The sequence below is a fragment of the Alosa pseudoharengus genome, unplaced genomic scaffold (assembly GCF_046254945.1).
Source record: "Alosa pseudoharengus isolate Yale_2024_CS ecotype anadromous, Long Island Sound unplaced genomic scaffold, YU_APseudo_1.1 YU_APseudo_1.1_scf_16, whole genome shotgun sequence".
NCBI classification, from domain to species: domain Eukaryota; kingdom Metazoa; phylum Chordata; class Actinopteri; order Clupeiformes; family Clupeidae; genus Alosa; species Alosa pseudoharengus.
In genome coordinates this window covers 20,901,357-20,913,580 of record NW_027468630.1, presented here as the reverse complement: position 1 = coordinate 20,913,580, position 12,224 = coordinate 20,901,357, and the positions used below count along the sequence as shown (strand labels likewise).

The window sequence follows — 12,224 nt, the reverse complement described above, 5'->3', positions numbered from 1 at the left end:
TGCTTTAGATGTTGACTCAAACTCTCCATTTGAGGAAATCACCATAAACCAAAAATGACTCCAAAGCAGTTGTAGGCAATACAGGAGACAAAGACTCCTGTGAATGAAGTCTAATGGCATCATCATTCTTTACATCCGCAATGAGATTCAATGAGATTTTGAGATGAGACTATGAAATGAGCGTGTATATGACATCTGAATGCAAATGCTTCTGGATGTTATTGTTGGCATTCATCTAGTAACTAAAGTTCAACTCAACAGGTGTATCAGTCTGCCCTGTTCAGTGGCAGAGTCCTCTTTTTAAGTAAACAGAGTTAAGGTAAATATTTGTTTCCTCCTCTATTTGTTGGGGAATTATTCACGTTATGTCTGTGTTTCATTATGATTGGTTGGTGTAAGAATCATGCTGAAGAGATACAAGCTTAGTCCTATACATGATACCAGAGTTCTTAGTTTGATAACTTCTTGTCTTTGCTGTAGCTCTTATAGCTTAGCTCCTTTGCTTTTTTGCTATAAGGAGGAGTACCTAAATATCTGCAGAAACATCTTGCAAGGGCACTGGGGCAAAACTTGTAAGGCTCACTTTACATAACACTTCCGCCCTAAAGCCCAATGGAGCGGCGTGATTGGTCTGGCCAGGGAAGCATGTTTTACACAGGTGTGCTTGAAGATCAAACTCCAGTCAGAGCGTACCTCATATGTCATCTGTTTACCTGCAGCTGGACAGGAAGAGAAAGTCCAACAGTAGATTCTGTTTTTATAAGGAAGCGCAAATTCAGGGTGTGAGTAAAAGTGAGTGTTAGTAGCAACAAGCAGAAGGTCAGACGCAAACTACAGTATATCCAGTTTCCTTCTAATTGGTTTGGACTACTACACTGTCTGGGACAATGGATGACTACATTTCCCAGATGAAGCAGTTTGTGAATGAGCATGCAACTGGACCGACAATTGTCATAGCTGGTAAATTCTCAGTCAACTATTTTACAGCCGCTTCTGATGTTTTCTTAGCAGACTATAACAACTCTGAGAACTATAGAGGACATTTTCAGTCAAAGTGAGAAACTACTGGGCAATGATTCAGCATTTAAGCTTTAACTCTTTCTTGTGTATTGCTGACTTGACTTCATATGTTACCATTAAGATGTTAATCTCAATTCCGATTTTAGTCAACAGAGCTCTTTGATTATTTAGAGATAAGTTTATTCTGCACTATTTTTTCAGTTCCATGTTAAGAGCAGCAATAGGTATTTGCATGGTCATTGTTTCACAAGATATGGATATCTTTTATTGTTCTTTCAGAAGTTTATAATGTTTTATTGATGTTCTGTATTATCTTGCAAAATTATTTGAGTCGCTCTATTTTTCTGTTCTGAACAGAATGACGCTCTTGGATTGAATGCCATGCTTTGCCCTCATATCAGCTTGATACAATTGTTTTGTTTATGAACTCGGGGATGTGGTTGTATACATCAGTCATCTGTATATCAGTCATCTGTATTCTTGACAATAGATATCTAAAGAATTGTGGGAGATCAAAATATCCACCATATTTTGATGAAGTATGATTATCAAGAAGCAGAAAGTGCTATTATTTTTTTGTTTGGTTGACTCCACAAGCCCTGAATGTAGCCTACATCCCTGGCTGAGCATTCAAACTGTTTGCTTTCCAAATGACAAGGAATAACAGTTATACTTTGCCCTGCCTACTTTATCTACGCTCCTGGCTACAGTTATTAGTTTGCCTCGCCAATTACCCTCACATGCTTTCTCAGTTTCAGTGTGTTAATTTGAAGTTCCTTGTCATTTAGACAGCAAAAAAGTATTTTGCCATTTTTGCCTGGTAATGTTTGAATGCCTTACAAAAATGCAAAATGTGAAGTAACTCACTATTTTAATAGCCTTTATTGTTTGTTTTACTCTTACTTACTTATTCTTACTCATTATTATTTTGAACTGAAGTAGGCTTGAGTCCTGTTTCTGTTTACCCCCCACTGCCCAAAATCAGATGTCAAACTCAAGCCATGCATAATGAATGTAGCCCAGTTCCTGCACAACTACTTTAGACTATAAAGACAGTCACATATGATGGGACATAAATCGCAACTCCTGTTCTAACTAGATGTACCGCATAGCGGTACAAAATATGACTGCCGCTCAGTCCTGTACATCCGTTCCGCAAAAATAAATCACATTTATCAATTTGTATCTATTTACTCCATCCCCCACTCTTGAAACTTTTGTTTTGTGTATGCTTGTTTGGTATGCCTGTGTGTGTGCGTGCCTGTGTGCGTGTTTGTGTGTGTGGATGTGTGTGTGTGTGTGTGTGCATGTGCATGTGTGTGTGTCTGCGTTTGGATGCGTGTGTGCATGTGTGTGTGTCATCTCAATTTGTCTCCATCTCCTTATAGAGCCTGACCGATAGCCTATGGGATTTCTTAACAAACCTGGCCTGGATACACTCTCAAAGTGCGCTCTAGAATCTTTGGTTTAAATTGGGATGTAGCCTAGATCACGGGTGCGTTATGGCTACAAATTATTCATTTTGACGAATTTATGTAGTCGATTACGTCATCGACTAATCGTCCCAGCTTAAGCCTTTGAAGCCTAAACCATGCTCTTCCTTACTTGAAACTGAAGGATACTATAGTTGGTGTTTGGGAATGAACATTAGTTCAGATGCTTTTTGTGACTTTTTGTGGTCTTAAATACATTTATTTTATAGCCTCCATGGATGAAATTCCACAAAACGTGGCATACTGTACCCCCAGAGGATGTCAGGTTAATCATACACATTAAATTTGGTGCAGTTCAAAACCTCTGTGGCCCCTGGGGCCCAAATGAAATTTTTCCGTAAAAGTCTAGACCACAACCTCATTCATCTCCAGCCAATGTACAAGCCCAAAGTACAGAGGCTACCAGTTCCCACACGCACCTTCAGGAAGTGGACACCCGAAGTGGATGAGGCTCTGAGAGACTGCTTCGAGTGTACTGACTGGAGTGTGTTACAGAATGGAGAGGACTTGGAGGAGGTCACGCAGTGCACAACCGACTACCTGAACTTCTGCATGGACATTGTTGTTCCCACCAGAACTGTACGCTGCTTTCCCAACAACAAGCCTTGGATAACCAGTAATGTCAAGACCCTTCTTAACAGGAAAAAGATGGCGTTCAGAGAGGGGGACATGGCAGAGCTGAGGCGCGTGCAAGGGGAACTCAAATTCATGCTGAAGGAAGCTAAGGAGGATTACAGAAAGAAGGTGGAACAGAAGCTGCAGGAAAACAACTTGAAGGAGACATGGGACTGCTTGAAGGTTATCACTGGCCTGAAGAAGAACAGCAGCTCTGTGGAGGGGGACCTGGACAGGGCGAACCAGTTGAACCACTTCTACAACAGGTTTGACTGCCCTGCTCCAGCTCCAATGGCGGTGGTCTGTTCACCATCCCCCAGCCCCCACCCTCACACCCCCTCAATACCAGTGCAACACTCACCTCCATCATCACAGGCTATCGTACCCCCACCATCACTGGATTTTGCACCCCACCCCCACATGGCGATCACAAACAATAAGGTGACAACGACCTCAGTCAACAGCCATCAGACACACAGATCCCAGATGCACCCCTGGGGGGTGTATCAGGAACGGGCAGGAGGAGGAGTACAGGAGCCTGGTGGAGGACTTTGTGCAATGGTGCAAACTCAATCATCTTCAACTTAATACTTCAAAGACCAAGGAGATGGTGGTGGATTTCCGCAGGTCTAAGCCCACTCTGCGACCAGTCCACATTGATGAGGTCAATGTGGAGATGGTTAGCACCTACAAGTATCTGGGTCTCCACCTGGACAATAAACTGGACTGGTCAGCCAACACTGATGCACTCTACAAGGAAGGGCAGAGTAGGCTGTACTTCCTGAGGAGGCTGCGGTCCTTCAATGTGTGCAGTAAGCTCCTCAGGATGTTTTACCAGTCTGTTGTTGCCAGCGTCCTCTTCTATGCAGTAGTGTGTTGGGGAGGAAGCACAAGGAAGAAGGACGCGGGGCGAATTGACAGGCTGGTAAGGAACGCTGGCTCTGTAGTGGGAGTACATCACTTCACTATCTGACAAAAGGACCCTGAACAAACTGATCAACATCTTGGACAATGAGTGTCACCCACTCCACACCACTATTGTTAAGCAGAAGAGCCTGATCAGCTGGAGACTTCGCTCACTGCCTTGCACAATGGACAGACTGAGGAAGTCATTTGTCCCCAGGGCCATTGAACTGTTCAATGCCTCACTTAAGGGAAGAGGAGAGATAGACTTCTCGGCATAGTCTGTCTGCCTCTTCACCCCCTCCATGTTTGGCACTGTCTGTCCACTAGCCACTTGTACCACTGTCTTTATGCCTCACTGTTTGCGTGCTATATTAGCACATTTGCACATATGCATAACCCCCCCCCCCCCTCAATGCCACAGCCGAACTGTGGCCACACTTATACTTTTTCTTAATAGTTCAATATATAGATATATAGACTTTACTTTACTTACTTCTGCATTGTTGCACTGTTGCACTGTTGGTCTTACTCATTTGCACTATCACCATGACCACTATCACCATTGCACTACCACCATGTCACTCATTCACACAGAGCACCTTACCATACCTTACTATGTACAGGAAATCACAGGATCAGTCCCTGCTTCAGTCATTGCCATTGCAAGCGCCTCTGATTGATTAATCACCACTATGTGGATACTGTTTTTAGAATTGATTTAGATTAAGTGTTAGTATAATTTGTATTTTTGTAATTTGTATTTTAGTATATTTTTATATATTGTATTAAGTGTCAGTTAGTATAATTTGTATTTAGTATATTTAGCATATTCTTTATCTTGTACTGTCCTTATTATATTGCTTAGTTGTGTTTTTATATTATATACTTTAATTACTCTTTCTGCTGTTAGAGAATGTGTTTGTGTTGTATGTATGCTGCTGAGACCTTGAATTTCCCCTGGGGATCAATAACGTATCTATCTATCTATCTATCTATCTATCTAGTTGGGCTACATGTCCATCAAGTTTCATGTGCAATCCCTATATGACGGCTACGCTAGCTACCATAGCGGCGGTCATAATTAGTCTAACCAAACACATTATCTTCATGTTTAGTAGGTGCTGGGCTTTTCGCACTACGGAGACATATGGCTGGTAGAGTTTGTCGCAGTAAAGCCCGACTGGATGGCAAGACGGTGCTGATCACCGGAGCGAATACAGGGATAGGGAAGGAGACAGCTGTGGACTTGGCCAGAAGAGGTCAGTAGGCTACATTCTCACCTTCGTCGTCTTTTATAAATGAACACACACATTAGCACACCCATACAATGACTCAGCTTTTAGATAAATGATTGTGTTAAACTTTTTATGAATGAACACACATACAGTATGACACACCCATTATAATGACATGGGCCTATTGTTTTTAAACACCTTTGTAAAACCTTTAGTCTAGGGTACACAACTCAAGATGACTCAGCTGTCTAATGCTGTAGCCTGTGCTGTCTACTTATGACTCAGTTTGGTAATCTCTAAACGAATCCTCTCAACACAATCACATCCTCCCTCTATTTTGTCCAAACCAGGTGCGAGGGTGATTCTGGCATGTAGAGACATGGGCCGGGCGAACCGAGCTGCGGATGAGATCCGGAAACGGAGCGGGAATGGGAACGTGGTGGTAAAGCAGCTGGACCTGGCCTCCTTGAAGTCTGTGCGCGCACTAGCCGCTGATGTGAAGGCCAGTGAGGAGCGTCTGGATATTCTCATCAACAATGCAGGTGTGCTCCTACAAAAGCACAAATACCCATCAGTGGTCATGTTCCTTGGCATTTTAGAAAGGGATAACCTGCAACGATCTGATTAAAGGTTGTATTTTTTATGGCTCAAAGCCCAAAGATAAATGATCACATTTATCTAATCTTTCCTAATGATCCGCTAGCAGGCAGCCTAGGCTCCGAGATCTGTACACAAAAACAATTGCTACCAACAAGGGTTGGCAACCCACTCAAAGGCAAAATAAAGTGTTTCAAGGACTAACCGACGATATGCGCGTTTAGGAGAGTTTTAATTGCACGGGAGGGAGGGAGAGGGAGTAGCGAGCTAGCTCTCTGTTTTGTTTGAACATCAACAGAAGTGACGTATCCCCGCTATCGCTGATACAACCTTTAAGGTCACTACCAAACTTTCTCAGTTGATCCTACATTTCGCGTATAATCCATTTCTGCTTGGGATATTTTTGTATCATGTAGCTTATAGTTAATGAGATCATTTGCATATTTTAATACATTAGCAGATATAAATACATGTCAAAGACATGTATTGATAATAGACCTCTGAAGTTGCTGTATTCTATGGGAAAATAACATGGGGAATTTGAATTATTGCACCTGTTAAAACTCTCGCGGGGACGAAAGAGTCTGAAATGCAGACGTTTTGCTCAACACTTTTGTCCTCTGCCTTCAAGTGGGTAGTGTGATCTTCAGTAAACTTAGATCTTTGCCACCCCAGAGCTAACTTGCAATGCAACTTGCCATTGTTGGCTTCAATTAACACTCGGATCTCCGTATATGGGCAAAGATGGCAGCTTTGGTTCCTTTTAATATAGGCAAACTTCAGAGGTCTATTTGACTCAAGGTAGACAGATAGAGCCATGTGTTCTGGCCTCAACATATTCAAATTTTATCAAATGGTTATACAAAATGATGCGTTTTCATGTCTACGTGGTCTATTTCTATTGAACAGTGTAAACAAAATGTCCTGAGGTCAAGCTAGATTTAAGAGAAAGGAGGAAGGAAAGGAGATATTATGTCTGTGAACTTATATAAATCATTTGAAGTTGTATTCACAACATGCCTTGTAAGTGGCAAAATGAAGACAGAATATTTGAAATTCTGTCTTCGGTCATCCCAGACATATAAGCCCTTGAAGCCTTATGCCAGCTATGGATGCCCTCATGCTCACCTGTTTGCTTTCAGGTATCATGATGTGTCCAAAATGGAAGACAGAGGACGGCTTTGAGATGCAGTTTGGGGTGAACCACCTGGGTCATTTCCTTCTGACCAACAGTCTGCTGGACCTGCTGAAGAAGTCAGCCCCCAGCCGTGTGGTCAACGTGTCCAGCCTGGGCCATGAGCATGGTAGCCTACATACATTTAACGTTAAACTGGATCATCACGTCATTTAACTTTACACTAATCCTGACTATCATGTCATTTAACTTTAAACATGACCACCACTTTTACCAGAATATACTTTACTGTAGTTTTAAAGATGTTCATTCATCTTTCCAGGTAAAATGCACTTTGATGACATTCACCTGGATAAAGACTACGATCCCATAATAAGCTACTGTCAGAGCAAGCTGGCCAACATTCTTTTCACCAGAGAGTTGGCTTGGAGACTGTCAGGTGAGTGGGTCACAAACAACCACCGTCACTGATTCACCTGACTCACTCGTACTATTCACGCGGGACGACTGTCCCATTTCAACAGACGGAGGCAGAATGGGGGGTTGAAATCACAATCTGTTCTCCTGCCATTGATGTTTTGAAAATAACACCCATAGATGATACCACTGATGTGCTGTAATAGGCAGGGGTGCCACTAGGGTGTGAATGATTCTAAGGGCCCAGCACTGATAGGGGACCCCCAGAGAGCACCTATATTATTGGGGGGGGGGGGGGGGCGTGGCAGAATTATTGTCTATCATAGGGCTCAAATTTTCTAGCAGCGCCCCTGGTCATAGTGGTATTCATACTTCCGATATGCAAGTTATACAGTACATCACGCTACACACCTTATGCTGTGCTGCATGTCACGTTCAATGTTTTTTTTTGACATTTTACTAAATTTACTGGCTTCCCAAAATACCAGTTTATACTGTATGTGAACACACACATTGGGGCAGGAGTCTGCCGTCACTCTTTTAGAGAAGTAGCCTAATGCTCTTCTCCCTGTGAACATCAAACAATTTTTGTATATAAAGACCCACAGACTCTTCCTGAGCAACAACCTCCTTTGTCCCATACAGGTACAGGGGTGACAGCGTACAGCCTCCACCCAGGTGCGATCCGCACTGAGCTGGGACGCCACGTGACCCAGTCCATGTCCCTCTGGAAGCTGATGAAGTATGCACATCTGATGCTGCTCTGGCCCTTCGTCAAGTCCCCGTGGGAGGGAGCGCAGACCACCATCTACTGCGCTGTGGACGAGAGCCTGCAGAATGTCAACGGCCTCTACTACAGGTTAGCTATGACACACACACTTAGTCATACTTTAGACATACATCAGTAGCTCAGTATAGCCTACACTCATGAATGAACAGACACACACACACACACACACAAAATAATTGAACACATGTGCCACCCCTGATCAGCTGATCATACCTACGGCTAAGTGAATCAAGGGTGTGGTAGAGCAGTTATGCTGCATTCCAGTTGCAGTTGTAATTTGGAATGACGTCACATTCGTGTAAAAAAACGAGTTGGATGCATTCCAGTTGTTAACAAGTTGTCAGAACAAAATGCTTTGCAAAAAGTTTGTTAGCAATTGTCTCTTATTAGCAATTGTTAACAGATATATCGGAACTCCCCCTATTACTGTCGGTCCTGTATTTCCGCCGTCTTGCCTATGTGTCACTTAATATCCATTTCTATACAAACCAAGACGGCGGACTCCTAAAGAAACGCAACCACCCACACCATAGGTGTATCTAAATTAGCCATGTAGCCTACCAAAATTACATTTTACTGTGACTCAAAGAGCTGTAAAGAGTGTTGTAAGGCTGCATGTACACAACCGCTTGGAGCTCCAGTGGAATTTTAATTTAATGACGAGAGTCTAACCGTTCATGTGCCGTTGAAACAGCGTAAATAGGAGACCCATCAGGCCAGCACTATAACTCAGAGCGTGGTAAACAAAATCGGATATTTCAGGCAGTAAATGCTCCCGTTAAGAACCAAATCAGATTTTGTTAAAATCTACACACCTATGCCCTACTGAAAAATGTAAGGTTCATTTAGCAAATGTTATTTTGAAGTGTTAAAAAGCATCGTTGTTTTAGAATTTCTGAACAAAAGTGGTGATAATTGGGGGTGTGCTAGCACTGCAGTTTTGTAACAAAGCATTACCAGAGAATGTCTAATAAGGGGAGAACTGCCACTCTCGGAAAACTTCCGGTTTCTGAACTGGTTGCAGTTCCTTCTGTGGTTCCACATGAGGGCGCTCGTCCACGAGTGCAGAATGCATGGAGGTCTATGGAGCTGTACCCCTCAAAATCCACTTTTCTCGGGATATAATTTTTTTTCAAGTAATTTGAGTATTGTATTCGAAAGGGGAGGCAAAGAAAATACACTTGGTTGAGTATTATATTTTTTAAAATCACTTAATTGTTCTAAAAAGCCTTTCAAATGTGTCAATGACGTCATTCATTAGCACAATGCTAGCGTGTTATGTGCAACAACGACCCAACCTGTAAGAAATCGAAAGGACATAAGTACTCGTTCATTCAACTTTTGACCTATAACCCATGTTGAAGTTATACAAACTACAATCAAATCTGAGATTTGTCAACGACAATCAGGTGAAAGAGACAAATTTAGCCGTCTAGCTCCATTGACTCCCATTCATTCTGCACTCATGGCGATCGCCCCCAGTGGAACTCTGGTGGAACTGCATCCAAAATTCGGTACAATGGGACTTAATATGGAGTGGCAAGGCTCTCCGTAGACGGGCTCTGGCATTACACAGTATTTTACACAAACAAACATCGTAGCAACCTAGCGACCGATAGAGGTTGGACACCATTGTTTCTAGGACTGATTTAATGAGACAGAAATCAGACAGAACTGCTAATAAACAGTGTGCATATCAGATACACATATACACATATATACAGATAAGTGTGTGCCCCAGACTAATAATTCATTATTTTGCATCATAATTGTTCCAGGTAAGCATTTAATTATTTGTGTGTTTGTTTGTTTGCAGTGACTGTGCCCCAAAGCAACCAAAACTTCAGGCATGTGATGATGCTTCAGCTAAGAAACTCTGGGACATCAGTGCCTCCATGGTGGGACTGGCCTAAAAGAAGACACATTCTCAAACACTCCTCACACCACATACACATTGTTGACATTTTTACTTTTGCGGATACCTTTGTTCAATATGACTTTTTATAAGTTTATTATTTTTAACTGATGCCAATAATTACAGATATAGTTTTGGTGTTGAACATTACACATGTAAGGGTTATCTGTGATGGAATAAACAGACAATTTATTTCACATCTCCTGGCGTGATAAAAGAAATCCAGAAACAATTCTGTGTCAACTATTTGACATCTTATATATCTAGAAACTTTATTTTGAATTATTCATGCAATGAAAAGCAATAAAAATCTACAGAGCCGAAAAAGGGACATGGGTAAAAAGAACGACCTTTTTGGTGTGCACCAGCCCCAGTGCCAGCCCCTTTAAGTTTCTGGTGTGCATGAGAAACACATACAAGAAAGATTTTCTCCATCTCTTTCAGCTGAATCACATATCAGCTCCATTGGAGGTATTAACACTTAGTTGGTAACTGAAACAAAAACTTCTATTTGTAGATATGTATTGATAGCAAGATCTACTATCAGCATTAGTTATTTTTCATATTTGCAATTAAACTGCCAATTAAAGTGAACTTCTCATTCACTCTAAAACAAGAGAGTAGGCCTATTCCAGGGGCGTAGCAAGCGTAGGGGATGTGGGTGTTATAACGTACACACTTTTGCTGGAACACAATTCTATCCCCCACACTTTTTGTCAGATTAAAACAAAAGTCAAATATGGAAATAAACGCTCACGTAAAGAGTTGGAACCGTATGTCTAATAAGGGCAGGCTCTGATAACGCGCACTCACAGACACAAATAGGTCTGTTGATTTGATTGAGCCGCTCTGATCAAATTCTAAGTGCGTCTTTCAAGGCTGTGCTGCTGCTTGGGTCTGTATTATAATGTCTGCAGTGATCAGATTTGAGGTAGAATTGAAATGATAATTGTAACCACATTATGCTAAACGAAAATTTATTGACTTACAGTTTTTGTCACAATGTAGAAATGCAGGGAGTCAAAGTGAAAGCAGGGGTGTGCGCACCAAGGCACTTGTTGTTTCTGCAGAAATGCCCTTGGCTACTGTTCTCAGAGTATTATGCTTTCTCTCTGTCTATGATCTGCAGTTTTTCTCAAACTATGGGCCTCCTCAACAATTAGCTGCCAAAATAAGTTATGCTTGGTGCTTCACACATCTGATCATTTGCAGCAAGTTTAAATGGTATGGAACCGTGGACTGAAAGAAAAATTAAATATAGCCGCAAGCGGCAATGGCGGGCCCGAGCACTGGCCGCAACCCGTGACATTTCAGAATCCAACAAAGCTATATATATTTTTTGTAACTTTTTGCCGCCAGTCTTGGCCAGGACTCCCTGGGAGAAGAGTTACTGTAACTCAATGGGACTTTTCCTGGTTAAATAAAGGTTAAATAAATTTAAAAAAAAAGCACCGACGTGGTGCATTTGTAAAATGTACATATTTGATGTGTGTGCTATTTGTTTTTGCATGTTTTTTCTGGCACATTTACTTGCCTGGCCAGGTGGGGGCGCAATGCAAGACAGGTCCATTGTGTGTCATCATAATCATAATATAAATTAACCTGAGAAATTTCAGATTATTCATTTTAAGCAAAGAACATTTCTGATACACTTTTTGGCCAGATGGTGGCGCTATATTAGGCATTTGAATTAGACATGTGAATATCATCACAATAATGATATCCAATATTTTATAAAGTTTCAGATCAATCACTTAAGGCATTGTCCATTTCTGGCACATTTCCTACTTGGCCAGGTGGTGGCGCTATGCCAGGCAGGCCCATTGGGTGTCTGAATATCATCATAATCATAATATCTATTAACCTGAGAAGTTTCAGACCATTCATTCAATGCACTGTGACTTTATGACACATTTCCTGTTTATATGGTGATGTATTAAAATCATGACATATTACAACATATCAAAAATCCCTTCACAATTTAACATCAGCAACATCTTGGCATCATATTTGCCAAATTTCACATGAATCTGACAAACCGTCTAGGAGGAGTATGTTAAAATTGATCATGTGACATCAGTGTAATTGCCATTCTTTCTGT

At 41.7% G+C, this 12,224-nt stretch overlaps 1 protein-coding gene across 3 annotated transcripts; it reads left to right on the top strand.

Annotated features, from left to right (window-relative positions):
- The first annotated feature begins 693 nt into the window (after positions 1–693).
- LOC143125708 (retinol dehydrogenase 11-like) lies at positions 694–10,344 on the top strand. 3 transcript variants are annotated; one of them, XM_076287405.1, is made up of 7 exons: positions 694–960; positions 5,153–5,293; positions 5,620–5,811; positions 7,009–7,170; positions 7,324–7,440; positions 8,064–8,277; positions 10,025–10,344. In XM_076287405.1, exons 1-7 carry the CDS (start codon positions 888–890, stop codon positions 10,119–10,121), a joined length of 996 nt encoding a protein of 331 aa, XP_076143520.1. In that variant the 5' UTR covers positions 694–887; the 3' UTR covers positions 10,122–10,344. The 3 variants fall into 3 exon arrangements, with proteins under 3 accessions (XP_076143520.1, XP_076143519.1, XP_076143521.1); XM_076287404.1 differs by having other exon boundaries at positions 5,150–5,293; XM_076287406.1 differs by lacking the exon at positions 694–960 and adding an exon at positions 967–1,054 and having other exon boundaries at positions 5,150–5,293.
- Positions 10,345–12,224: the final 1,880 nt, after the last annotated feature.